The 26,935-nt window shown below is 44.9% G+C and overlaps 1 protein-coding gene across 4 annotated transcripts in view; it reads left to right on the forward strand.

The window, feature by feature from the left end:
- ESYT2 (extended synaptotagmin 2) overlaps positions 1 to 26,935 on the forward strand; it is an 84,954-nt gene that overhangs the window by 12,755 nt on the left and 45,264 nt on the right. For all 4 annotated transcript variants that reach the window (XM_048511285.1, XM_048511286.1, XM_048511287.1 and 1 more), the window contains exons 2-6: positions 7,366 to 7,407; positions 13,571 to 13,705; positions 15,578 to 15,654; positions 16,628 to 16,700; positions 17,269 to 17,358. In XM_048511285.1, the coding sequence (XP_048367242.1) occupies positions 7,366 to 7,407; positions 13,571 to 13,705; positions 15,578 to 15,654; positions 16,628 to 16,700; positions 17,269 to 17,358 (417 nt within the window). The remainder of the gene's footprint in view (positions 1 to 7,365; positions 7,408 to 13,570; positions 13,706 to 15,577; positions 15,655 to 16,627; positions 16,701 to 17,268; positions 17,359 to 26,935) is intronic.

A 26,935-nucleotide genomic window follows, 5' to 3' on the forward strand; every position in this document is an offset into this window, starting at 1 on the left:
GCTCCGGACGTGTGATTGTAAAGAGATTTTTGTATAGTTTTAAATCTTTTCTTATATGCTGAGAGAGTAGTGGGTGTAGCCGTTAAGAGCAGGAGCACTCTAATCTGGAGAACCGGGTTTTATTCCCCGCTCTGCCACTTGAGCTGTGGAGGCTTATCTGGGGAACTAGATTAGCTTATGCACTCCCAGCACATGCCAGCTGGGTGACCTTGGGCTAGCCACAGTTCTTTGGAACTCTCTCAGCCCCTCCTGACAGAGTGTTTCTTGTGGGAGGGGGGGAAGTGAAAGGCGGTTGTAAGCCCCCATAGGAGACAAAGGGGGGATATAAATCCAACTCTTCTTCTTCTTAGTGCTGCCAGTCTTGAATTACATGCAGAGTGTGCTGTTGCAGATGTGACATTTCTTGCTTTGCAGGAGGGCAAAGGACACTAGGCTCTGACATACATGCCTTGGGCTAGCCCGGTATGGTCAGATTTCAGAAGCTGAGCAGGGTCAACTCTAGTTAGTACTTGGATGGGAGACTGCCAGAGAAGCCCAGGGCTGCTACACAGAGGCAGACCAAGGCTAATCACCCTGTTGATACCTTGCCTTGAAAAACCCTACGGAGTCGCTGAAAGTTGGCTGCAACATGGCAGCCTGTTCCCCCAACATACACTGTAGTGATCCTAGTTCTCAGACTGTGATGAACCTGGGAGCTGAGTGTGAGCCACAGAGACAGCCATAAGAATTGGATCCTGTACTGTCTTGTAAGTATTAATTAATTCTTATGTTGCCTTATTTGATAGGTGTCAAACTCGTGGCCCTCCAGGTGTTATGGACTACAGTTCCCATCATCCCCTGCCAGCATGATGATGGGAACTGTAGTCCATAAAATCTGGAGGGCCGCGAGTTTGACACCTTAATTGTAGCTGTGTTTTAAAAAGGTAAAATGTAAGGAGCCATAGTTGAAAGTCAGAGTGTATCTTGGATAAATGGAAGGTTACAAGTTTGATCTCTGGCAGCTCCAGCAAATAATGGGCCGGTGAGCCAGGAAAGATCTTTGCCTTGTTCCTTGAGGGCCTCTCTCTGCCAGTTGAAACAGACAGCACTGGTCTGGTTCTGCAGAAGTGTTTTGATTTTGAAAAAGCTTTGTATGTTTATAAATAATGTATACTCACTTTATTGCATTGGCGAACTTCTCCAAAATGCTTGTTTTTCATTATTAGTGCCACTGTCCTGCTGTGTAGAAATAGGCTTTTGAGAGAAAGTATTCTTAAGCAGCATGCAGTTTTATTTTAGCAGTTCAGACTTTTAGCTGTTCAGCGTGATGTAGTGGTTAAGAGCAGGTGGATTCTAATCGGGAGAATCGGGTTTGATTCCCCACTCCCTCCACCTGAGTGGCAGAGGCTTATCTGGTGAACCAGATGTGTTTCCTCTCTCCTACATTCCTGCTGGCTGACCTAGGGCTTGTCACAGTTCTTTGGAACTCTCTCAGCCCCACCTGCCTCACAAGGTGTCTGTTGTGGGGAGAGGAAGGGAAAGGAGCTTGTAAGCCACCTTGAATCTCCTTGCAGGAGAGAAAGGGGGGAGGGGTATGAAGCCAAACTCTTCCTCCTCCTCTTCTCCTCTTACTCCTTCTTCCTTTTATTTCACTTAATTGTGTTCTCTTTTAGAGAGCACGGAAAGGGAAGAAGAGATAACTCGGATTTCTTGTGGTATGCTTGTTTAATCAGGTTCCTGACAGCGGCTCCCATCCTTTTATGGTCCTGTCATATAATGAATATTTATTTTTTGTTTAGAAAAGATTGCCACTATGCTCACTGCATATCTAGTAGGGGAGGAGAGTGGAAGAATTGTTAACAGGCAACTCGGAAGTTATTTCAGCTACTGAATATTCCAGATACTGTGTGTATCCGTGTTGCAGTATTCAGCTTTAGATGTAGATTGAGTTGATCTTGACAGTTATATGCTGTACAAACAGGTTGTTTCTGTGTTGCCAGAACAGGCCTTCGGGTGTTTTTAATGTCTGCTGAACTGATAAACTGCTAATTAGTTCCTTCTAATTTTGATGTTTATAAACCTGCTTTCAAATCTGGCCAGCCTCCTCTCTTTTGTACATTTGTTTGTATTGCTGTGTTAAGGCTGAAATTGTAGTGTCACTGCTAGCACACAGCCTTGAGTTCAGAATAAATGTATTATGAAATGTGGCTTCATGATGAAGCGTTTTCAAAAACGAAACTTGCCATCTGCCTGGAGAAAAAATAGGTAGTGCCTTTCTCTCTAAACAACATCTCTTGATGCTGCTTTGTGTTTGAAAATATTGAATTGTATTCAGTGCTTGTGGAAGGGCAATTCCAGTGGCAAAGGGGGTGATTTGGGGGGGGGGGTTGATTCCCCACTGCAGACCCCAGATTGTACCCACTATTTTCCTCCTGAGGTTCCCCTGAGATCTGGAAGTGCCATAGGGTACAGGAAAAGATAGGGAAGTTTCTTGCTATGAGCAGAGCTCCACTCACATTTAGTGTTACAGAAAAATAATATCCTGTCCCTTTAATAGAGGCTTAAGGATATGTTATTCACCAATACATGTCACTTACCTCCATGCCATGAGAAGCTTCAGCTGTGTCTACATATTAAACCTTTATTTAAGGGACAGGACTTTTTCTCCAGACCTGTTGGCGGTTCTGCTTACTGTTTGAGTGAAATTCATGGTTACTATTTGGATCGCGCTGAAGTATTATTATTATTATTTATTAGATTTATAGGCCGCCACACCCCCAAAGGGCTTGAGGCGGCTCACAGTACAGCTGTTTCCAATAACAGCACATAAAATACATAACTAAAACTTAGCCCCATTAGAACAAATTTTCAACAGCAGCAGTTACTTAAAATTTAAATAACAAAGTTAAGAGCAAGCAAAATTTAAAGACAGGCGCCCGATCAAAAAGGCTGGGAGGGGAAAGGCAGGGCCCAAGATGGAATCAAGGCCCTGCTAAGATGGAAAACTGGCAGCCTCAGTGGGGGGCAGTAGACCAGCGGCCAGCCCTGCCAAAGGCCTAGTGGAACAGCTCTGTCTTACAGGCCCTGTGGAACTCACCAAGGTCCCGCATGGCCCGGACAGCTGGAGATATTATGTTAAAATAACAGAGAGCCCTGCTTTGTGCTATAGCAGATTTCATAAATTGTAAGTATGCGATTGGGTGAATATGATTTTTTGGTATGCTGGACCCAGAACTTACAGACCTTCTAAGATACCATGGACAGCATAAATGTTTCCCCATTATTTACTGTGAGAAATAAACATATCCCAGGACTGCAGTCTGTTCCTGTTATCTGATATGATTTGAAAAACAGTGTTAATTAACATGCGCAAACACAGATCATATATTGAGACTCGTGAAGTTTATTTATTAAGGGAGCTTATAGAGGTTCAAAGCAACATTTGCAGTCTGCCTTCCAGGAACCGCCCCCCTCCCCAGGTCAAGTAAGAGGGGAGAACTTCGAAGGTGTTTAATGCTTTTCTAGTACCTTCCAAGATGATACAATCGACTATATTTAGATTTTAGGTGAAAATGGCAATTGTTTTCTCCTCCTGCAGTAATGGATGTTAACCAGTCATATTTAAAACAGTAGGTCTGTCAACTTTTTTTTTAATGATGTTTCTGGCAGTAGTACCCTTTATTGCCACATTTTTGGTTCTATTAGGTAATTGGAGTCTGTCTGGTGTTCTAGATATTATGTCATTGTTTCAGTTAATTATGTCTAGAGAGCTGTCATAAGATGACTTTTTTTTAATGAGATGTGCCTCTTTCTTTGATGGGATTGAGGCCTGGTCTAAGCTCCTGCTGGAAGAACTGATGGAGTTATGTTGTCATTGCTGAGTAAATAACAGTGCTTAGCTCTGGCTGTTTCTGAACAGTCCCCACATAAAACACAACATATTGTACTTATGCAGAATCGATAAGTTGTTAGATTCACATATTAAAATACTGAATTCAGTCCTGAAACAGTGAGGTACGGACTTAAGAATTCATAACAGTTGCAAAGCGTAGTGGGTATGGACTTCTTTTGTTTGTGTTTCTTTTCCCCATGAAGGCTTTTTAAATCCAGATGTGGGACACTGACTGGCAAGAAGAATTTATTTATTTAGACCGTTTTGATGCTGCCTGTCCAGGAGTCTGCGCGAGGTGGCTTACAAAATAAAAATAATGAAAACAAGACAGTAAAAGAAATTAATTAAAATCCAGCATTGAAGAAGCCCCAGTCCATCAGAAAAACATACATCATAAAAGCAGACCACAGACAGCTTATTTTTTTTTGGCGGGGGGTGGGGTGGGGGTGGTATTTGAATCCACCGGTGGAAACAGTGCTGACATGGGGAGAGCGATTCCACTGGTGTGTGGCTACCTGCTTATCCCCAGATGCAGCCCCAGCATCCCAGCAGGGGTGGGCCAGAGGCACGGTCAGGGTTGAGCCAGCTTCAGTTGTCTCCTTCCCGACCATTCGTGGCATTATGCCGGTGGCCACTTGAGCTCCATAGAAGGGAGGCATGTTTGCTTTTCGAGCCTCCCCATGCCACCAAGAAGCCTCTTTGGGGGGGGCGAGGAGCCCAGCTCTTGGATGTAAAACAGTTTCTAGGCTACAATAGCATCTACTTCTTAATGAAGAGTCTGGGTGAACTGAAACGTTTTGGCCTTGAACCTAAAGCAAAGCAATGTAGGTACCACGCACACCTCAAGGAGATGGGCAATCCACAAGCACGTTGCTGCTGCTAACTAAGCCTGTTTTTGGGTTCCATCTGTCTCGCCTCTGAAGGTGGCGGCATAGAGAGCGGGGCTTGTGAGGCAGACAACCCGGGAGGAAGCAGTTTTTCAGTTACCCTGGCCCTAAACTGTTTCAAGCATTAAAGATAAGAACCAGCATTTTGAATTGTGGCTGGAAACAGGTTGATGACCAATGCAGATCTTTCAGCCCAGGGCTGATACAGACCCTGTAACCCATCTCTGACAATAGTCTGGCTGCTACTCTTTGGACCAGTTGAAGCTTCCAGACCCTTGCAGTATATGGGATTCTTGGACAGCCTCCTATGCAATTACTGAACAGATCCAGACCTGCCTGGCAGAGTAACAGCACGATGTACCTTCGGATCATGCACTGAGGTAGATTTTTGTGGCAGAGCATATATTTTGTGAGCTCTTGGTGATTCACCCTCTTCAGGAAGTGCATGGCAGCCAGAGGCTGAGTGAAACAATTTGTCCTACAAGGTTGCTATTCAGAAAATGCTAGGTTCAAATATTAAAGTAAGATATAACTGTAAAGGATACTTGCTATATAGTGGCAGAATATCAAGGGAAAAATCATAGCAATTGTCATCTGAGATTGTTTTCCTAATGCTTCTGTGGGAAACACATACAGAGAAAAACATTAGCTGCATTCTTGATTTCTAGAATGTACTTATGTTGAAGACCAAAGCAGAATAGATGCCTGCATTTCTTGCATAACTTTTCTCTGTGATACACCTCTGAAGATGCCAGCCCACAGATGCAGGTGAAATGTTAGGAACAAGATCCACACAGCCCAGAAAACCCACCACAACCAGTTGCTTCTTGGTTGTTGGATGCATCATGCTGAATAAAATTCTCAGCATTTTCTGTTGAGGGTTAAGTCTGGTTCTTTGTTTAGAAGCAAAGATAGGTGGGAATTGACACCTTTTAATTTTTTTACAGATTTTAAATAACAGTGAGAGCATTTGTTTGACTCTAGCTATCTTTTAATATCTGCTTTAGACTTGTCTGCTCCATGTGTTTGAACTCTGTATAAATAAAAGATCATATTCTAGTACTTAAGTGCATTCAGTATACATTATTGATAGTTCTTGTGTACTTTAAACTCATTAAGAATGAAAATAATCAGGAACAAATAGCCCTTTTAGTTGTGCCCATATTGGGTTGAGATGAAATAAAATTTTGTATGCAAACAAAAAAATCTGCTATTATAAGAACCATGCATTGTTCAGCCAGCTATTTTTTTCTGCACTGACTCAGCATTACCAATGAAAATAAGATTGTTAGGAAAATTGGCTAGCAAACTGATTTAAAGGGATACCCAGTGCCGAGTTCACCTTTTAAATCATTAAGAGATTGCATGCAGTGTGATCTTGTAGCTAGCTCCTAACCTCTCAACCATAGTTTAAAAAAGGAGTATTGAATTTGCACCATCTTCAAGAGCTAGATAAAGAATTTTAAAAAACGCTAGAGTGTAAAATTAAAGAAAGTAGTCACATTAATTTAAGCATGCTAAAGATGAGACTCTCTACTGGACCTCTTATTTATTTTGCAGTCTGGCAGTAGGACCTGTGGTGGGATTGAAATAATTTAACAACTGGTTTGTCGAAGGCTTTCGCGGCCTGATTCAGCTGGTTCTGCTGGGTTTTCCGGGCTGTGTGGCCGTGGTCTGGTGGATCTTGTTCCTAACTTCCCTCTGTGATACACCTCTGAAGATGCCAGCCACAGATGCAGGTGAAACATTAGGAACAAGATCCACCAGACCACGGCCACACAGCCCAGAAAACCCACCAGAACCAGTAACAACTAGTTGTTTACAAGCACCATTTTAACAACCAGTTCTGCCGAAGTGGTGCTAACCTGGTGAATCCCACCACTGAGTAGACTATATGATTTCCACAGAGAGATTTCTGGAGAAATTAAGATTGCTGTTCGATTTGGCAGCTTCTGATAAGGGCAACTAATCTTTTCTTTAATTTCTCCTAATAGCATTACCAGGTGTGCCCTCCTTGGGGATTCATTTGTTTGGTGTCTTTTGTAACACTCATATGAAAGTCATTCATTCAGAATTGCCCAGGGGGTAAAGACAACTAAAATCATAATGCTGTGAATGTGTTTGCTATGCTTGACAGTGTCCTACTGTTATGTATCCCCTGTTGAAAAATCCATTTCTTTTCTAGCAACAATTGTGGTCATTCAGGTGGGCAGGTCTTTGTTTACCTAACACCACTTTTAACAGCAGATTCATAGACTAACAGTTTTCAAGGCCTCACAGATTAGATACAACAGAATTTGGTATTCAGGGTTCACCAGTTAATTACATACTGAAGAAAAGTTCTTTGCCTTAGTTATGACTGCTGGTTTCAAAGACAACATTAGCTGGATGGTGCTCCCAGGACTGATTATTCAGTAGTGGAAATTACCTTCAGGATACATTGTTTACGGGTGTGTATGCAGTATTATAACTTTTCAGGTCTTGGTAACTAATTTGTTTGCATCAGTTGAGTATCGTAGAACTTAATTGATTTGTGTTCGCCTGTAATTATTACCTTGTATATGAAAGATTTTTTTTACTAATTATTTTCAACTTTCTTTTTGTTAGGTTCACTTTCCAGACACGGAGAGAGCAGAATGGTTGAATAAGGTAAGATGTCTCCGTTGCTTTTGTTTTACCGGTAAGCGTACTTTTCCCCCTACGTTGACGCAGTTTCCCTCTACAGCATAGGTGTCAAACTCGCGGCCCTCCAGATGTTATGGACTACAGTTCCCATCATCCACTGCCAGCTGTAGTCCATAACATCTGGAGGGCCGCAAGTTTGACACCTGTGACTGGCTCTACAGTGACTGGGTTTGGTTCCCCATTCCTGCATGTGAAGGCAGCTGTATGTCCTTGGGCTAGTCACAGTTCTCTCAGAACAGTCTCAGCCACGCCTGTTGTGGTGAGGGGAAGCAAAGGCAATTATAATCTGCTTTGAGACTCCTTAAAGGTAGAGAAAAGCTGGGTATAAAAAAAACCACTGTAAAATTGCTGCAGTGCAGGAGGGAGATAGACTATAATGTGAGGGTTCTATAGCTCTCTCATATTATATTTGCCTCCTTCTGTCTCAGTTTGCAGCCTCTGGTGCATTTTGTGCTTCAGTACTGCGCTGTTCTGCAGGAAAGCTTGTTGGGCTTCTGAAAGTGTTACACAAAACAAGAGACTTGGTCTGATCTTCTCTATACCCTGTTCAGGATAAAGATGACAGGAGATTTGCGAATTCATCCGCCATTTCCTGGACCGCATTTGTCCTTGAATGCTCCACTTGGGACCTAGTGCCTTGGGACACTAGTGCCTTGGGACACCTCTGGAACCAGCAGAGAGGAGTAGCAGCAGAAGAGACTTGGCCAGGAAGAGCGGAGTGACCTGCTGGTGTTCATTTTGGAGGGCTTTTCTCAAAGCCACAGCTTTTAAAACAGTGTATTTTAACAGGGGTTATCTCTTTTTCTCCTTGTAAGGCTGCTGAATCTGGAAGGTGGGGCTTAACAGGGGTTAACAGAGTTCATCTCTTGTTCCTCTTTGTCCTGAGAGGTGGGGCTTTTGTCCTTAAAGGTGGGGCTTTAGTTCAGTCTCTGGAACCAGCGGTGCGCGCCCAACGGTGCGCGCAATTTTAATTTAATTTTTGTTTTTAAATTAATAAGGACATATTTGATACAGATAGATAATGCGTGCAGATAGCTCCAGGGGCAGTGACTCAAAAGCTTAATATTTAAATATCTAAACAAATCAGATATGAAAGCAGAAAGCCAACGTAGGGGGATGAGGGGTTTCTTTCCAGTGTTTTGCACTGAGTATCACATGACAGCTTATGACTATCTGCCACTAGGACAAGAAGTCATGGGTGTGCCCTCGCTGCAATGAGCGCTCCCTGGCACTCAAAGGAACGTGTGCGTTCTCTTGAAGCCAAGGTGGCAGACCTGGAGAAGCGCTGAAAGAGGCAGAGAGGGAGGCGGACAGACGAGGCATTCAGGGACCTTAACAGCCGATGGTCCCACTCCCAAGGTGACATCTCTTCAGATGTCATGGAGAATGAAGGCCTTTGGGATGGAGGGTGCCAGTCTGAGGTGGTGGAAGATATGCTCCCTTAAGATGGGATCCCTTCTTCTTAACTGGCAGGATCAGCTATCCTTCCTTCGCGACTGAGGTGGATACTGCCTCAGCGGGAGGAATTAGGGGGCCTCCCTTGTAGTGGCGTTGATTCGATCATTAGAAATGTAAGAGAGTTGGGTTTGGTGGAGAGGCGTGATGACCGCATGGTGACTTGCCTGCCTGGTCGCGAAAGGTTGCGGATGTCACGCTTCGTCTAGATATAGGCTTTTAGACAGTGCTGGGGTGGAGTCAGCGGTTGTGAGGTCCCACATTGGCACCAACGACATGCTGGGAAATGTAGCCGGGAGGTTCTGGAAGCTAATTTAGGCTGCTAGGAAACAGGTTGAAGTCCAGGACCTCCAAGGTGGCATTCTCAGAAATGCTACCCTTTCCACGCACTTAGGGCGAGCTAGGCAATGTGTTTAAGATACAGGGTCTCAATCGTGTGGATGAGAAGGTGGTGGTAAGGCAGAGGGTTTCCCAAGATTTGTCAGGAACTGGGGAACCTTTTGGGACAAAGGTAGGCCTGTACAAACGGGACGAGGCTTCATCTTAACCAAAGAGGAACCAGAGCTGCTGGCGCTCAACATTAAAAAAAAGGTGGCAGAACAGCTTTTAAACTGATCACCTGGGGGAAAGCCGCATTGACGGAGCTGGAGGTGACTTAGGTTCGGAATACAGCGGTATCTATGGGGATGCAGGACAGAGGGAGGTTTTTCTAAATCAACCACCACATACAAAGCTGAGGGAACATAGCAATGTGCATGTGACAAAGGGATAGTGTCTACAAAAAAAGACTTGAGGGTAAAGCAACATAAATCCCAGGTTAAGGATTGGTGAGAGGAACCAAGAGTATACAGGTGTCTCTATGCTGGCAATAGTAGAAGCATTCGATCTAAAGTGGGGGAGACTTCATTTAGAGTACAGAGCGCCTTTGAAGGAGGACTTTGATATAGTAGGGCATTAAGCAGAGCACATGGTGGAATGAGGAGAACCAGTGGGATGCTGTTATACCAGGCTACAGGCCTCTATAGGAAGGATAGGATAGAGGCGCATTGGGGTGGAGTTGCCCTTTACATCAAAGAGAGCATAGTATCACATAAAATAGACAATGCAAAGGGAGCTGGTTCCCCTACAGAATCACTGTGGATATCAATACCAGGTGTGAAGGACAGTTTAATATTAGGAATATATTATCGTCCCCCTGACCAAAGTGCACAAGAGGATTCTGAGATGGAAAAAGAAATTAGAGAGAGACGAACAAAAACAAAAATGCTTAGTGGTAATGGGTGATTTTAACTATCATCCCTCATATATAAACTGGAAAAATGCATGTTCAGGTCATAGTAAGGGAGAGAGAGCACTTCCTGGATATGCTAAATGACTGGTGGCTTAGAGGCAGATGGTGGTTGTGGAACCAACCAGGGGAGAGGTGATCCTAGATCTAATTCTATGTGGGACCCAGGTACCTGGTGTGCAGGAAGTCAGTGTTGTTGAGCCGATAGGGAACAGAAGCGACCTCACAATGCTGTCCAGATTCAGTATCTCAGCATGCTGAACAAGTGGCAAGCTACTAATGTAGTTACATTCGCCTTCAGAAAGGGAAATTTCTCAAATGAATGAGGGGGATAGTGCAGGAAGCTGAAAGGGAAAATCCAAGAGAGTCAAAACTGTCCAGGATGCTTGGAGGTTATTTAAAAACACTATTATGTAATAAAAAAGCTCATTAGCTGGAATGTGTTCCACAGGTTAGAAAAGGCAGCACCCAATCCAAAAGAAAGTTTTCACCATGGTTAACAAGAGAGGTTGGAGGAAATTATCAGAAAAAAGAAAATGTCTTTTAGAAAATGGAAGTCCAGTTTGGCTGATGAAAGAATATGAGAGGGAACACAAATGGTGGCAAAAGAGAAGCAAGTTAGCTGTAAGGGAGGCAAAAAAAAGGATTATGAGGAACCCATGGCTGCAAACATCAAGAGACCAGCAACAAACAGTTCTTTCAAGTACATCAAAAGCAGGAAGCCAGCAAGGGGAAGCCGGTAGGTCCGTTAGATGAGACAAAGGAATACAAAGGGTGTGCTAAAAGATGGCAGGAGATTGCAGAGAAGCTGAATGAATTCACTTTGCATCTGTATCTTCACCCAAGAGGAGGTGAGGAAAATTCCTGCACCTGAACCAAGCTTCTTAGGAGGCCCGAATCCAGAGGAACTAGCGAAGATAGTGGTAGACAAGAGGGGAAGTTCTGGCAGCCATTGATAAACTAAATGTTACCAAATCCCCTGGCCCAGATTGCATTCACCCAAGAGTTCTTAAAGAGCTCAAGCATGAAATTGCTGATCTTCTCACTTTAATATGCAACTTATCCCTGAAATCAGGCTCCATCCCTGAAGACTGGAATATGGCCAATGTCACACCAATCTTTAAGAAAGGGATCTTAGGGGGGACGCGGCGGAAATTACACAGGCCAGTCAAAGTTTGACATCTGTTCCTGGTAAATCAGAGTAGAATCTATCATTAAAGATAAAATTATAAAACATGCAGGAAAAGCAAGACCTGCTGTGAGGGAAGAGTCAGCGTGTGGCTTTTGCAGAGGCAAATCCTGTCTTACAAACTTACTAGAGTTCCCGGAGAGGTGTAAACAGGCATGTGGACGAGGGGGGGTGAACCGGTGGACATTGTCTACTTGGATTTCCAAAAGTTGCTTTTTGGACAAAGTTCCTCACCAGAGACTACTGTTGAGAAAAACTCAGCAATGAAGGAATAAGAGGGGAAGTCCTCCTATGAGATTAAAAACTGGTTGAGAAAACAGGGAAGCTAAAAGAGTGGGGTGTAAAATGGGAAGTTCTCAGCAATACCGGAGAGATGTCGGGAGTGGTGTCCCCCAAGGATCCGCTTTTGGGACCAGTGCTCTTTAACCTATTCATAAATGACCTGGAAGTAGGGGTGGAGTAGCGTGGTGGCCAAGTTTGCAGATGATACCAAATTATGGTAGGGTGGTGAGAGAACCACAAAGGGATTGCTAAGAGCTCCAATCGGACCTTGATAAATTAGGGTGAGTGGGCTCCAGAAATGGCAAAATGCACAGTTCAATGTATGCAAAATGTAAAAAGTGATGCACACAGGGGCAAAAAATCCAAACTTCACACATTTATTGACATCGCCTACAGGGTCAGTGCTATCAGTCACAGACCAGGGGAAAGGGATTTAGGGCTGCCTTAGTTGATAGTTCCATGGGAATGTCAACTCCAATGCATGGCAGCTGTTAAAAAAGGCAAACTCTATGCTGGGGATCATGAGGAAAGGAATTGAGAATAAAACTCGCAAAGATTGTCATGCCCTTTATATGTATAAAGCAGCAAGTGGTGCGACTGCACTTGGGAGTACTGTGTCCAGTTCTAACGTACGCATCTCAAAAAAGGATATTGAGGAGATAGAAAAGAAGAGGTGCAGAGAAAGGGCAACAAGGCGATGATTATTGAGGGACTGGAGCACCTTCCCTATGAAGGAGAGGCTGCATGCGTTTGGGACTCTCTTTTTTTTTAGTTTGGAGAGGAGGCTGGCTAAGAGGGGATATAAGGATTGAAGTCTATAAAAAATTAATGCATGGGGTAGAAAATGCTTGACAGAGATGAAATTTTTCTCTGCTTTCTCACAATACTATGGAACCAGGGGGGCATTCATTGAAAAATGTCGCTGGGGAAGAATTAGGGACTAATAAAAGGAAAACACTTCTTCACGCAACGTGTGATTGGTGTTTGGGAATATGCCACTGCCACAGGAGGTGGTGATGGCCACATAACCTGGATTAGCTTCTTGGCAAAGGGCTTGGACAGATTTTATGGAGAGAGATTAGGCCCATTTATGGCTACCAATCTTGATCCTCTTTGATCTGAGATTGCAAATGCCTTAACAGACCAGGTGATCGGGAGCAACAGCCGCAGAAGGCCATTGCGTTCACATCCTACATGTGAGCTCCCAAAGGCACCTGGTGGGCCACTGCGAGTAGCAGAGAGCTGGACTAGATGGACTTTGGTCTGATCCAGCTGGCTTGTTCTTATGTTCTTATGGGTAGGCCCTAGGACCCAAGCGGAGCATTCTAGAACAAAGGCGGTCCAAGAAATGGTGGATGAATTCACAAAACTCCTGTTACCTTTATCATGAGTAGGGGATACTAGGCAGCTTCTTGGGCTGGCGATAGGACTGAGGCAGAGGCACTGTTGGCAAAAAATATGGCGGTGTAGAGATTAAGGTTGTGTTTTGTTAAACTGGGCTCAAATCAAGGACAGTTGGCTCTGCCAGCATGCCGAGGGCTCATCTTGCTTGCTTGAAATGGTTTGGTGTTCCAACGAATGCCAGGGGGTTGCTTACCACTAGGCTGAGTTTAATTTAACCTTTGTAAAACCAGAAGAAGCCCTTTTCCCTGCCTATGTTTGCATTCCATCTTCCATGGACAGTGTGTCCTAAAATAGATCTTAGTTCACAAAAGGTTTACGTTGATGCAGTTAGACACATGGAGCCCTGGGGATGAGTTGCTGCAAAATCAGTTTTGTAAAATTGCTAGTATCTGGAAAGGGGATATCAGCAACTGATTCTGCAGAAATTTAAGTTTCCCTGCGAAATGGTTCTGTTTGTGTGATTGTATGGCACACAGTTGAATGCCTACAAAATGTTTTTCCTTTCTCAGACTGTGAAACACATGTGGCCTTTCATCTGCCAGTTCATTGAGAAACTTTTTCGTGAAACAATAGAGCCGACGGTGAGAGGAGCCAACAACCATCTGAGCACCTTCAGTTTCACAAAAATTGATATAGGTAACCAGGTACGTTTCGGCTAGAATAAACTGTGCATCATCTCAGTACACTTTGGACCTTACGTAAGTGGAACACCCTTTGTTTAAATGTGCCCCCAGGTGGGCCAAGTAGGTTGTTGAATTTGCTTTAACTTGTATGAGTCTGACGAAGGGAGCTTGAAAGATTGTACCCTGAAAAACTTGTTGGTCTCTGTGGTGATACAGGACTAGAATCTAACTGCTTTAATGTAAGTTCTTCTGCTTTATGTGAGATTATGCTGTAGCATAGCCTTTCCCTGGGATGATTGAAAAGCTAACATGTTGGTTGAAATTTTTAAAAAATGTGTAGAATTTTTAATTAAGATATGTTTTTGCTTTTGAACTTTTTTTACAATGGTTGCAGTTTAGCTGAAGTACTGGTACGTTCTGAGATAAATACTTTTTGCCATACTGATAGGAGCAATAGGGCAAAAAAATTGAACTTACTCATATACTGTGCAGTTATGTGCCATCTTTTGTACTTTAGCACTCAGGTTTTCTAGTGTTCTGAATGCTCTTTCCCTTCCTATCTTGCTGGTGGCTGATCAGCTGCTTGATCACTATTGAATTGTTGCTATGGTGATGAAACAGCAGAAGTAAAAATATTACAAAAAGTAAACTACTCATGTTACAAGATTGTTCAAGCTTTTTTAAAATCAGTGCTTGTAGACTCCATGCACATACAACCATTACTGCAATTTTGTTTGCAAAAGATTGATCAGACTATGCATAAATAAAGCAATAAAGCAATTCTGCTCACCACAGATACTTCTCGATTGCTCAGCTTGGATCTGTATTGACTCAGTGGCCAACGACAGTGGGTACCCCGCCCTGAAGACTGTAGTTCAAATATTAGTTCTCGGGTTAACCGTGACTGACGATGCAGTGAGCTTTGAACAGAAATAGCACGGATGAACTTTTAACACACGTCTAGATGCTTCTGGTTGTGAATGTTGTGACCAAAATGGGGCATGGTTTTTATCTGCATCTTTTGAAACAGATCTATAGGACAGATTAGTGTGAGCAGGAGGGGCAGTGGGTAGATGAGATTGGACAGAGAAACAGACAAAAATGCATCTGCTTGGATCTTAAGCCAACAAGGCTGGCTGGGGTTTGGGCGTTTCTGGAGAACATAGTGTTTTTTTGTACAGGGTGGGTTTCCTGCATGACCAAAAAGGGGGTCCTCTTAAGGGCCTCTGGGATGGGGGGGGAGCTGACCTCAGGGCTGAATCGTTGGCCAGACCACCAGGATGATGGTGATGGCTCAGAATAGTGGTTTCTACCACTTCCAGCCCTAGTACTAGCCCTCTGCCTTCAGTTACCCAACAGAAGAGTTGAGGAAGGCTCTGAAAGCAGTTGGGGGCTGCACCCATTGCCCCATCCAGTGCTGCGCCAAGACCCGACGAATCTGTAAACAGTAATGTTGTGGCCTGATTCCTCCCAGCGTGGTGTGTCTGTCTTGTCCTTCCCTTCCACTATAGACGGCTCCGTACTTTAGCACAGTCGACCCTGAAACTGGGCTTAAAATCCAAGCCACTGAGTTCCGTTTCAATTCTAGGGTTATGCCTGATAGGGTGCAGCCTTCTACAGCTTGTGTTGTAAAATACAGCCTGTGAGACAAAAATAACTGTTTTGACATACTGCTATTATCTGTCATTGCTTATACAATCTGCCTCTTGGAATGGGTGGAATTAATTCATAGTGACACATACAGAATGAGTAGCACATTCAGTAAGCCACTGGTTTTGAATCTGTATTCATGTCATGCTGAATTTTTACACTTATGTAAGGGACGAGCTTTACATTTAGGCATAATTTTGATGGAAACATTAAGCTCTTCTAATGGAAATCCTGTTCCTTTAGCCCCTTAGGATTAATGGCGTTAAAGTGTACACTGAGAATGTGGACAAAAGGCAGATCATTTTGGATCTTCAAATCAGGTACTACATGTGTTTACATATGCATGGAAGGTATTTAAAGCTGATTTATACTTCAGACAGTGTTTTGTCGAGCCTTGTGAGAATGTTGAAAAATGCTTGATATGTGACATGTCTTTCATGTTATGGCTGATTAATTTAGCCTTAAATAGTTCACAGCCATTATGCTCTTGGTGGATAAAGTGTTCTGCTTAACTTGGTGTCCAGATACAGGATCATGTTTCGTGCAAGCTGTATTGCAAAGACATAAGCCAAGTAATATGGGCTGAAGGGCAGCCGTGTCATTAACAAGCTGCATGATACAACCAGCTAGCCTTTGCCCTGCTTGTTCTGTGTGGACTCCTATTAGACCTGTTGGTGTTGCAAACGAATACAACAAACGCAAGACCAAACATGTGCATATGTTAAAGAGAGTGCCATAAAAGCTTACTGTTGGTGTTTCTAACAGCATGCAGAAAAATGTATTCTTTGATACACACACAGGCACAAATTCTAGTAGGGCAGCTTTGTTTATCTATTGTGGCAAAGCCAGAACGAGACTTAGGCCATCTGAAAGACTGTTGGATTGATTGCAGCATACGTTTCTGTGAATACGCTCAAGTGTTCATATTAACACACCAAGGTGGTTAATGTGTATAATTTAGCATGGGAAAGAAGGAATGTGCAAAATATGCCAGAGTTATGATTCAGTGAGGAAATTCATAGGTCTAGATCTGAGTCAAGGATGATCCGTCAGTGTCCCTTCAAATACATTTCCCTTGCCAAATTAGAGTTCTTTTTTGAAAGAACTTAAAAGCCAGTTTGGAGTGCAGCTGCTAAAGTAACCCAACAGCCATGCCTGCACAAGACTCTGGCAATTTACCTTTGGCTGGAGTCTAGGGCTAATATACTTTAGAAGAAAAAGGTTAATAAACTCAGTGGTTGTCAGTATTATCAGAATCATTCTGGTCACTATAAATCTGTGTATTCCTTTTAGTTTTGTTGGTAATTGTGAAATCGACTTGGAAATCAAGAGATACTTTTGCAGAGCTGGTGTGAAGAGCATACAGGTAAATTTTAATTCTTTTGGGTATGACATACAATTCTTTTTTGTTTTATGAAAAATTCTTTTTTGTTTTATGAAAAAAAATTAAACTCCCCTCAAACAGGAAGTGAAACATTTGCAAATGTTTTGTTCACTCGCACCTTTTTGGGTGCCTGTTTTTAGGAAATGGGTGGTACCAGGTGGGACTTTTGCTCCACAAAGCTTCTGATTGGCTACAGGAGATTCTGTAGATTTTTAAAATGTTGCTTTGGCAGCAGCTGCCAGTGCAGCACAAGGTTGTGCGCAGGGTTGCTGACGTTAAACTGTGGCAATCATTTTGCACTAGCTTCACTGCCTATGGCAGCCATTTTATGGCAGCCGTATTGTTGCTGAGGCTGGCATGCCATGTCAGAATTCCAAATGTGCCCGCAGGCTCCAAAAGGGTTGGGGACCCCTGACCTGATATAATTGTAAATGTCTGATATAGGTATATTAACAGATTTGTGCAGTCAATAGTATGTTGCTGTTTCTTGGACTGTATCCCTAATTCCTGCTTAATATTTTGTTTACCGATTGTTTTCTTTTTTTATTAGATTCATGGTACAATGAGAATTATAATGGAACCGCTTCTTGGAGATATGCCCTTAATTGGAGCACTGTCTCTTTTTTTCCTTAGGAAGCCAGTAAGTAAAAAAGAGATTTTTCATTCTCCAGCTTATAAGGCATTGCTGCTTTATTTTACTGAATCTGTAATAAATGTCGGATAGTAACTTTTTTGTATTAGCTTTCTTAGACATTTTAATATTACTGGCCAGAATTCTGTGTGTGGTGGTACTACTACTACTACTACTACTACTACTACTACTACTACTACTACTACTACTACTATTACTACTACTACTACTATTACTATTATTACTATTATTATTATTATTATTATTTATTATATTTATAAACCGCCCTCCCCCGAAGGGCTCAGGGCGGTGAACAGACAAATAGCTAGAGCACAATAAAATCAGTAATCATTAAATAGCGGCTCTATACATTTTAAAAAATCTCAACCCGTTTAAAAGTAAAGCGTTCCAACATCAAGGTGCTAACAATGGCGTCCTACTAATAGATCCCCTAAAGGGGAGGGAAGCAAAGAGAAGAGGGACAGCAGGGTCCACAGATGTTAAAAGGGGGGGGCCATCAGCGGCCAGCCCTCACCAAAGGCCCGGTGGAACAACTCTGAATCTTGCGGAGCCCTCTTGAGGAATCAGTAAGATCCCATGGAGACTGGCGTAGCTGGAAGTAGAGTGTTCCACCAGGCAGGGGCCAGAGCTGTAAGGCTCCTCGGCCAGTGCATGAGGCTAACTTACAGCATCATTGAGGAGCCAGGGATCACACCAGTAGGTTGGCCTCACGCTGAGCGCGAGTGGTCGATTTGGGACATATGGGGCAAAGGCGTTCCCGCATAAGTCTGAGAGGAGTCCCAGGCGGCCAAGCAAGGTCCTTAAAGGTCAATGCACCAGCATTCCTTGGAAGATGATTCGAATTCAGCATTAACCAGTGCAGGCGGCATAACACAGGTGAAATGTCAGATCTCTGGCGGCACCTCCTGTGAGCTGAAGCGAGGCGCCGCATTCTGGACCAGTTTTTAATTTCGAGATCAATGCGCCAAGGGAAGGCCTGGCGAGATGAAGCGGTGCAATAGTCTAGTCTGAGGTGACCGTTGCATGGATCAAGCAGTAGCCAGATCCGCTTTGGGAGAGTGAAGGGGCCAGCCGTGGACCTGCCGAAGATGAAAAAACGCCAACCAGGGTTACATGGGCCACCTGGGTCTCCAGTGAAAGAGAGGGCTTGGGCCAGGTGGACCCCAGATACTCTGGGGCCGCGGACGGAGGCGGTCGCGCCAATCGCCAGCCCCTCCCGCACCGGGCGGCTGAACTCCATCCCCAACCTCCCGGCCCAGCCAGGGGATCTCCTCGGGTCTTCGATGGATTCAGTTTCTTAACCTGCTCTGCTTCAACCAACCAGCGACCGCCTCCAAACAATGCTGGAGAGCTACAGGGGCGATTACCGCTCCCCCCCTCCATCAACAGAATGAGCTGGAGTGTCATCAGCATATTGATGACAAGGTATCAGCCCAAAGCTCCCACATTACCAACTGAGCAGAGGTCGCATATAGATAAAGTTATTAAATAACAGCGGGGACAGCAGCGCTCCTGAGGTACAATCTGGCCACACTGGAAGTGGGCACTTTTGGAGTAGCTGAGTCCTCAGCACCATTACCCTGCTGGTCCGTCCCGGTCAGACTTGAGGCAATCCACTGAAGGACAGTGCCACCGCACTTCTGGTGAAACGCTACCCGAGCGGTGGGTCAAAGCATCGCGTGATCGACCACATCAGCGCTGCGGTAAGATCTAACAACACCAGCGGCGCCGATCCGCTTCTCGGTCAAGTTGCATACGAACATGTCTGCATGGCCAGCGACAAGAACCGGTCTCCGGCCCCATACCCAGCGGAAGCGGACTGGAAGGGGATCGAAGGCTTCGATGTGTCCTCCAGAAGCCCAGAAGCTGCTCCAACACCACTCTCTCGAATTACCTTCCCCAGAAGCGAAAGATCTTCAAACGGTGGTAATTGGCCAGATCTCAGGATCTAGCGATGGTGGTCTTTTAAGGTGGAAGCGGGACCACTGCCTCCTTCAACCCAATTCGGAAAAACTCCTTGCTCAAGGGCTATTGATGATGTTCATTCATTCGCCAGGTGGGGTCGTAGCTCCGCCCGGCATGCTAATAAGCCAGGAGAACCCGCGGATCCAGAGGAGGACAGATATTAGGTCTTAACAGCAGCCAGGGTCCTCGCATGGGCAGCGGCCAGGAGAGCAAGGAAAATCTGGGCCAAACAAGGGCCAGAAGGCGAGCAAAGGGAGCCTCCAGTTCACTTATTGTCTCTAAAGGTGGAGGGAAGGTCACAAGCCGAGTGACGCAACTTTGTCTGCGAAAAAAGCTCATAAATGCTCTCACGGCTGATAGCCAAATTGTTGGATTTGTAGAGGCCCTCAGTCAATGGGGTGAGAGTGACCCGAATGATCACGAAATAATTGGCTGAAGTGAGCTAGCAGATGCAAGGAGGAGGAAAGAATGTCCTTCTTAAGCCTCCTTGGAACATGCATCTCATAGGCCTTCTCATAAGCGTCCTATAAGATGTTCGGGCATGCTCCGTACCGAGACTTCCTCCTCCACACTCGCTCTAGCCGTCTGAGCTCCCTGTTTCATAACACCGTAGCTCCTCAGGTGTACCAAGGAGCTAGCGCTGATGCGAGAGCTTAGAGGGCTCGCCAGTAACTAACCTCGATAGCATCGAAAGGTGAATTCCAGTCTTCCACCTGGCCATCAAAGGTGCCGGAAGGTTCAGGGTCCTCGCATGAGCATTCAGGAAACCCATAGGGATCCATATAGAAGTCTCAGCTGAGGGCAAATCCGCCGATACCAGCCCTAGACAGGGATAATGGCGACGTCCACCCGGACCCTCGGGGCATAATGGTCAGACCATGGCACTTCTATCTGTAGAGGATATGACCATATCAATCCCTGGAACCCAAAGGCCAGTCAGGTGTATGCCCAGCCTTCATGGGTGGGGCCAGAATTTACCAAAGAAGGAGGCCGAAAATTAGCCATGGATGACACTAGGTCTGCAGCAGCCACACCGCGAGGGCAATTAATGGAAGCATGGGCGTTGAAGTCCCCAGGACAATAAGTCTGAGGAACCGCAACTTCCGGTCCGCCACCTCACCTCCAGCAACCCGCAGCAGGCAGTCCCTGGTGCGCTAGGGCGCACCCGGTACACCAGGAGGACTGCCAACCTCTCGAGGCCATCCCACTCCAGGCCAGCGACATTCAAGACCCGTGATCTCTGGGACAGGGACAGCCCTGAAGGGGATGACATCCGCGGATGAACATTGCCACACACCACCCCGGCCCTGTGTTGGTGACGGTGGAGGGCATCGCGAAACCTGGTGGGGAGACCTCGCCTAAAGGCGGCGGTCTCCCCTTCAAGCACTCCAGGTCTACGATAATGCAAGCCAGGTCCATCTGTTGGTCTCGAGATAATTCTCGGAGAACAGCGATCTTATTATTTATGGACCTGGCATTTATCAACACCAGTGGCGAAGCAGAGTAGCCCTGAACCCTACCACCCTACGTTCCTCGGGATGATAGAGAGCGGAGGTCAGAAGGTGGGCGAGTATGTCACATCTCTCCCGTCTTCTCTCCTTATGGGTCACCGTCACTCATCATATTTTGCCCGTGGCCCCATCATCACTGGGATCCCTAGACCCCATGGGTGGCCCCATTTCCCTACTGTCTCTTGACTTATCTAACTTCCTGGTGAGAGCTCCCCACCTTTGAGTGAATTTCGGGCTCACCTCTTGCCAGCCTCTAATATCTATCCTAGCAGCCTATCACAATAAATTCAATTGAACAAATAAATACAGTCAACGCTTCGTCAATTCCTAATTAATTAAATAATTATTTCCTAACTAATTCCCCACTAGCTGCCCACAATTTCACCAACTACAGAACACTTAACCAGAGCCAGAGATGTCAATAGGGTATCAATCCAGCATTAAGATCTCAAATGATTGGATATCACCAAAATGACTTCCCGATGCTCACAATTCAGCGGAGAGGAGACATGTATATCCCACAGCGGCTGTTAACAATAGCCAGGCTCCATAGGGAAACAACATAAGCCGAAGCTGCCACTAAGAGCTTGCGTACAGAGCTGAGTAGCGGGACCACTTCTCTGTACTTGTATGCCCTCTGGTGGTCATCAGTAGGTACAGGATTACAGTCACAACAGGAGGATCCAAACCTAGGGCCCACACCACCTAGGCCGGAGCCTCCCATTATTGATCTCTGAATCAAAAGAGTTATATAGGGCCGAGGAGTTAGAGTATGTAATAATAGCAAGCAAGTAGTAGGGCAGGTAGCACAACAGTGGGAGAACCACTGCCACTGGCCACTCTCCCAGATCTCCAAAGGTGCGATTCCCTGCCGGGGATCACCGCTCCTACAGTCAACTGGATGTTAAAAAAAAAACTAAAAGGGCAGCAATAGTGTTGGACTGCAGAGAAACTGCTAGTCACATGTTCCGCGATCTTGTGAGGTCCACCCTCACAATCAGGCCTAACCCCTGGAGGCGATCGTCCAGGTCTCTCGCTTTGACCGGGTCGACATTTCTTCCAAACTTCTGCTCCAGGAGTCAGCGTTGCCGGCTCGCCTCCACCAGCATAGCATTCTCGTCTCGCCTCCGCTCGCGCCACAAGCACGGCTCCCCGGCGAAATTTTGCTTGCCGCTCGGTGCACTCTTTCGGGAGACTACAGGGGCTGAGCTTGGAACGGGGGAGGTCTCTGCCGCGGCGCCCCTTTAACACCCCCGCGACACCCGGTCGCAGTGCGTCGAGAGTGCGTCCCTCGGCTCCCGGCTCGCCCGGCCAGTCCTGGCTCAGCGGCGGCTCCCTTGGCTGTTCCCGGCTCTTCGCCTCGTCTGCACTTTTCCCTCCTCAAGAGCTCGGAGGCCGATTTTGGGGTTGGGGAATGCTTTATCACCAGCACCCCTGTTGTTAATGTGGTCTTCGGAGGCAGCGTCTCAGCAGTGGCGTGCAAATAACCGCCCGAGCAGACCTTGAGGAAACCAATAGATAGAAAACAAAAAAAGCGGTAGGAGACGAGAGCCTCATATTACTTATAGTCCTGTGGACGCTTTTAAAGAGGCTTTTGGCTTCTAATGTTTTTTTTCTAATGCTGCGTTTTCACCATATAGGTGGATAGAACAAGTTCTCTCAAGTTAAATTCCAAGGGGATATTTTAGAAACCTGTAAGTAGCGGAGCTCCGCTGCCGAGCTCCGACACGGACGCCATCTTGGTTCTTAGGGCAGTAGACCTGACCTGACCTGGATAGCCCCAGCAGGCTAAGCTTTGATCACCGCTGTTAGGGATCCTCTCAGAAGCTAAGCTGTGTTGACCCTGGTTAGTATTTGGATAGGAGACCTTCCAGAAACATGCTGGAGCCCTGGCGTGGAGGCAGGCAACAGCAAACCAACGCCGAACCTCCCTTGTGAAAACTCTAGGGGAGTCGCCATAAACCAGCGGTCACCTAACAGCGGTCACCTAACAGCTACTTACTATTACTATTGTAAACAATCAACAATTCAGCTAAAACTCAATACAATCAATAAAATCAGTAGCAAACATTAGCCCACTCGTGATTTAGTGGATGACGTCTGGTCCTACCCCTGGGAGAGGACTGAAAGCCAATGACAAGACTAGATGATACAGCAGGCGTCAAGACAGGGCGGCAACTCCGCAGCCAGCCCCCCCAAAAGCCCGGTGAAACGGCTCAGTTTTACAGGCCCTGCAAAACTCCCCAAGGTCCTGCAGGGCCGTAACAGCTGGCAAAAGAGTGTTCCACCAGGCAGGGGCCAGGGCCGTAAAAGCCCTGGCCCTGGTAGAGGCCAGCCGCATCGTGGAGGGGTGGGGGACCACCAGTAAATTTACCTCTGCTGAACGGAGAGGCCAAATCCGGACATATGGGGAAAGGCAGTCTCAAAGGTATGAGGGCCCCAGGTGACAACTAGTTTCTGAGGTCTGTTTAGGGAGAAGGATCATCATGGACGAGGCCTCAGCTACCGATCCCTCAAAGTGAGTTGCCGGCAACTGTCAGGGCTATGGGGAATCGTCTTTCTCTCCATATGCCCTCTTGCCTTTGGAGCAGAGATGCGGCTCCAGGTTTGTCCCAGGTCTTGGTCTGGAGCACTTGGTCTGGAGCACTGGTCACATTACCCAGGTCTTGATCTGGAGCACTTTCACTATGAAGCAAGCTACGAAACAAAGTTCTGTATGATAAGTTAATAGAGCTACACCATGAGCTGACTCACTATGAGTAATCTACTTTTGAGTCCTTGTGAGAAAGGCAGACTATAAATGACATAGATAAGTAAATACTATAACCAAATGGTTTCAATAGACACTTTATAAATTGTTGTCTATTTCACTGTGTATAGGATGTATACTCTGTTGTTGCTGCCCTAGTTTCTGCTGCTGTAATAGCATTTTGTTTGCATTGTATCTGCACTTCGTAGTGTGTCTAATATGCTATGTTTCTTCAGATTTCTGCAATCCTGGTACATTGATTATTGCCTGACTCATACTGATTGTATTGACTTTCTCAGTGAGAAGAGTAGGCTATAAATATAGTAAATATACGTGAATGAATACGCAAAACTGTACAACTTTAAATCTTCCCATTATGTTCACCTTCTTTCATTCTTTGCAGATGTATAATTTCTGTAATCAAACAATAAAGGCTGGGTTGATAAGAGTTATGCTTAGAAGACACAGATTAATGGCACTGGGTTTGTCTATTGCAGGGGTAGGGAACCTGCGGCTCTCCAGATGTTTAGGAACTACAATTCCCATCAGCCTCTGTCAGCATGGCCAATTGGCCATGCTGGTAGGGGCTGATGGGAATTGTAGTTCCTGAACATCTGGAGAGCCGCAGGTTCCCTACCCCTGGTCTATTGGGTAAAAAGTATGTTCAGATTTTTAATGTTAAAACAGTTCCAAAATCCTGTGCTTCCTAAAACAGGAGTTATTGAGATATAGTTATAGACTATTCAGATGATAGTCATCATAGCATTCATTCATGGCAGATAAAACCTAGTGCAACATCATTCATTTGTATGTTCAGTTGGATTCTTTGTCTTCTTTGTATGTCTGAAGATATGGTGTGCAGTCTAGTACTACCTTCATGGGAATATCGGCTTTCATGTTATTTCAGTAGAGGAAGTACCAAGCCCTCAGGGTTACTGAAAAGTTGAATGTATGAGCACAATTTGCTGGAAGGCTCAGAGCAAACAAAGCCCTAGGCAGGACTTCTGTGCAGTTGGTTACCTTCATCTGCTGCAGTGATCCTATTCCCCATCTCCATGTGTCTGTTGTTTCCTGCTCTATGTTCTCTATGGCCTCGCATCACAATGTTTTGAGATCGGCAAAAGCCCTGTTACTGCAGAGCTAAACGGAACTGAAGGTTTAATCCAGGGGTAGGGAACCTGCGGCTCTCCAGATGTTCAGGAACTACAATTCCCATCAGCCCCTACCAGCATGGCCAATTGGCCATGCTGGTAGGGGCTGATGGGAATTGTAGTTCCTGAACATCTGGAGAGCCGCAGGTTCCCTACCCCTGGTTTAATCTAATCCAGAGGTGTCAAACTCATTTACTATGGTGGCTGAATATGATATAAATGTTACTTGTTCGGGCCGGGCTGTGTGTACCATATACTGTAATGCCAGGTACTGTAAACAAAACTTTATAAAAGATATAGACAAAGCCAATTAATGATATTTTCTACTTAAAATACAAACATTCATAAGACAATAACACTCCTCCAGTGTTTTCTTTTATTTAACGTTCTTTGATGGTTGACATCTCTTGCTTTGAACTACTGCATCAGAATCTGGAACCAAAGTCTGTGCTGTAGCAGTTTTGAGTGTGCTGTTCAGGTTTGTCTCTATAAGCCAAGAACGTACTTTTACCTGTTTTATTTTAGACCAATTTTGCCTTTGGCCATAGGCTATAAAAATTAACTTCTACTTATTAGTAATGTATGTTGCTTTGTTCTGTTTTATGGTGATTAATGATATTTATTTGGATAAACTCAAGTACTGTAAAGTCTTGTTATCAAAGTATTTGCCCCTTCCATTTTCGAGATGCACAGTGAACTGCCTTACAATTAGCAGTTTGGTGAATCAACTCACAGAAAATGCAAACCTACAAAAACTAGGCTGCCTCCTGAAACATACAAGAATTTTAAAAACATATGCTTAAAATCTGGTTCTGATTACAAAACTAAACAGAGGCAAGCGGAAATTATAAGGTAAGGTATTCTAACTTTAAATGGACATTAAAGAAACATAGTAAAACATTCTCATTGCTGAATGGGACCCCTTAATTGCTGGTTCTCTGTCATAAATGCTTTGCCGAAACTCTTTTGTCCAAGCTGATATGAGTTAATATAAAACTGCAGTGATCTGTAGCTGAACACCCATACTTTGTATCTCTTCTGAATCCCCTTTAATTTGAACCGGATTTTGCTGGAACTGAAACAGGAATTTGTTTTACTGCTATGGTTCAGCCCAAACACTTTCAAAGTAAGAGCATGGCCAATTGGCCATGCTGGCAGGGGCTGATGGGAATTGTAGTTCATAACATCTGGAGTGCCAAAGGTTCGCCACCACGAAGCTAGGGCTTTTACGGCCCTGGCTCTGGCCTGGTGGAACAAGCTGCTTGCTGATGTCAGAGCCCTGCAGGAACTATGTCAATTCCGCAGGGCCTGCTAGACATGGCTGTTTCACCAGGCCTTTTCCAACTAGCCAGCTGGATTGATTGAAGGTAGTGGAACATATTTCAGTCTCCGGGGGGAGGAAGGGTGGAAAAGACGGATTAACTTATGCCATCTCTTAACTATCAATCCAGCTTTATTGTAATATTTTGTTAATTGGTTTTAAATTAGGATTTATATTTTAAAGTTATTGAATGTTTTAAATTATGCTGTAACTTGCCTAGAGCCCTTTGGGGATGGGGTGAGATATAAATCCAACAAAGTAAGTAAATAAATAAAATGATTCTGTAGGCCATGGAATATCCTAAGTAGCATTACGGCTGTCTTCCGAGTAAGGAAAAGATAAACAGATGGAAATGCTGTCTTCTTCCATAGACAAATACCTTACTTAACCGTGAATGAGCCAAGTCCTTCTCTTATTTTTCTGGGACCTGACTGGACTAAAAAGGGGTGGAAGCCATTGAGCTCTTTGGAAAACAAAGTTTCTGGTACAAAAATAGCAGGATCTTGTGTGTCTGTTGGATTTTTGGGTTTTTTTGAGACCTAGGCCCCTTTTGCGCACACAAAAGAATGCTTTTTCAAACCACTTTCACAACTGTTTGCAAGTGGATTTTGCTATTCCGCACAGCTTCAAAGAGCACTGAAAGCAGTTTGAAAGTGCGTTATTCTGTGTGTGCGGAATGAGCCCTAGACAAGGTAGGGAGATATTAAGAGGGACTCGCAACCTGAAACAAATTGAAAATTTCCCTTGACCATTTTATGTGGTACCTTGCCATCAGAACGCTGCCCCCCTTAGAGATTTGCCTGTGGTTGCTTCACTTTCTTTTAAGCCCCAGGCTGAAACAATCTTTTTACTCGAGCATTAAATTAGG

This window comes from Sphaerodactylus townsendi, linkage group LG11, assembly GCF_021028975.2.
Source record: "Sphaerodactylus townsendi isolate TG3544 linkage group LG11, MPM_Stown_v2.3, whole genome shotgun sequence".
Classification (NCBI taxonomy): Eukaryota; Metazoa; Chordata; class Lepidosauria; order Squamata; family Sphaerodactylidae; genus Sphaerodactylus; species Sphaerodactylus townsendi.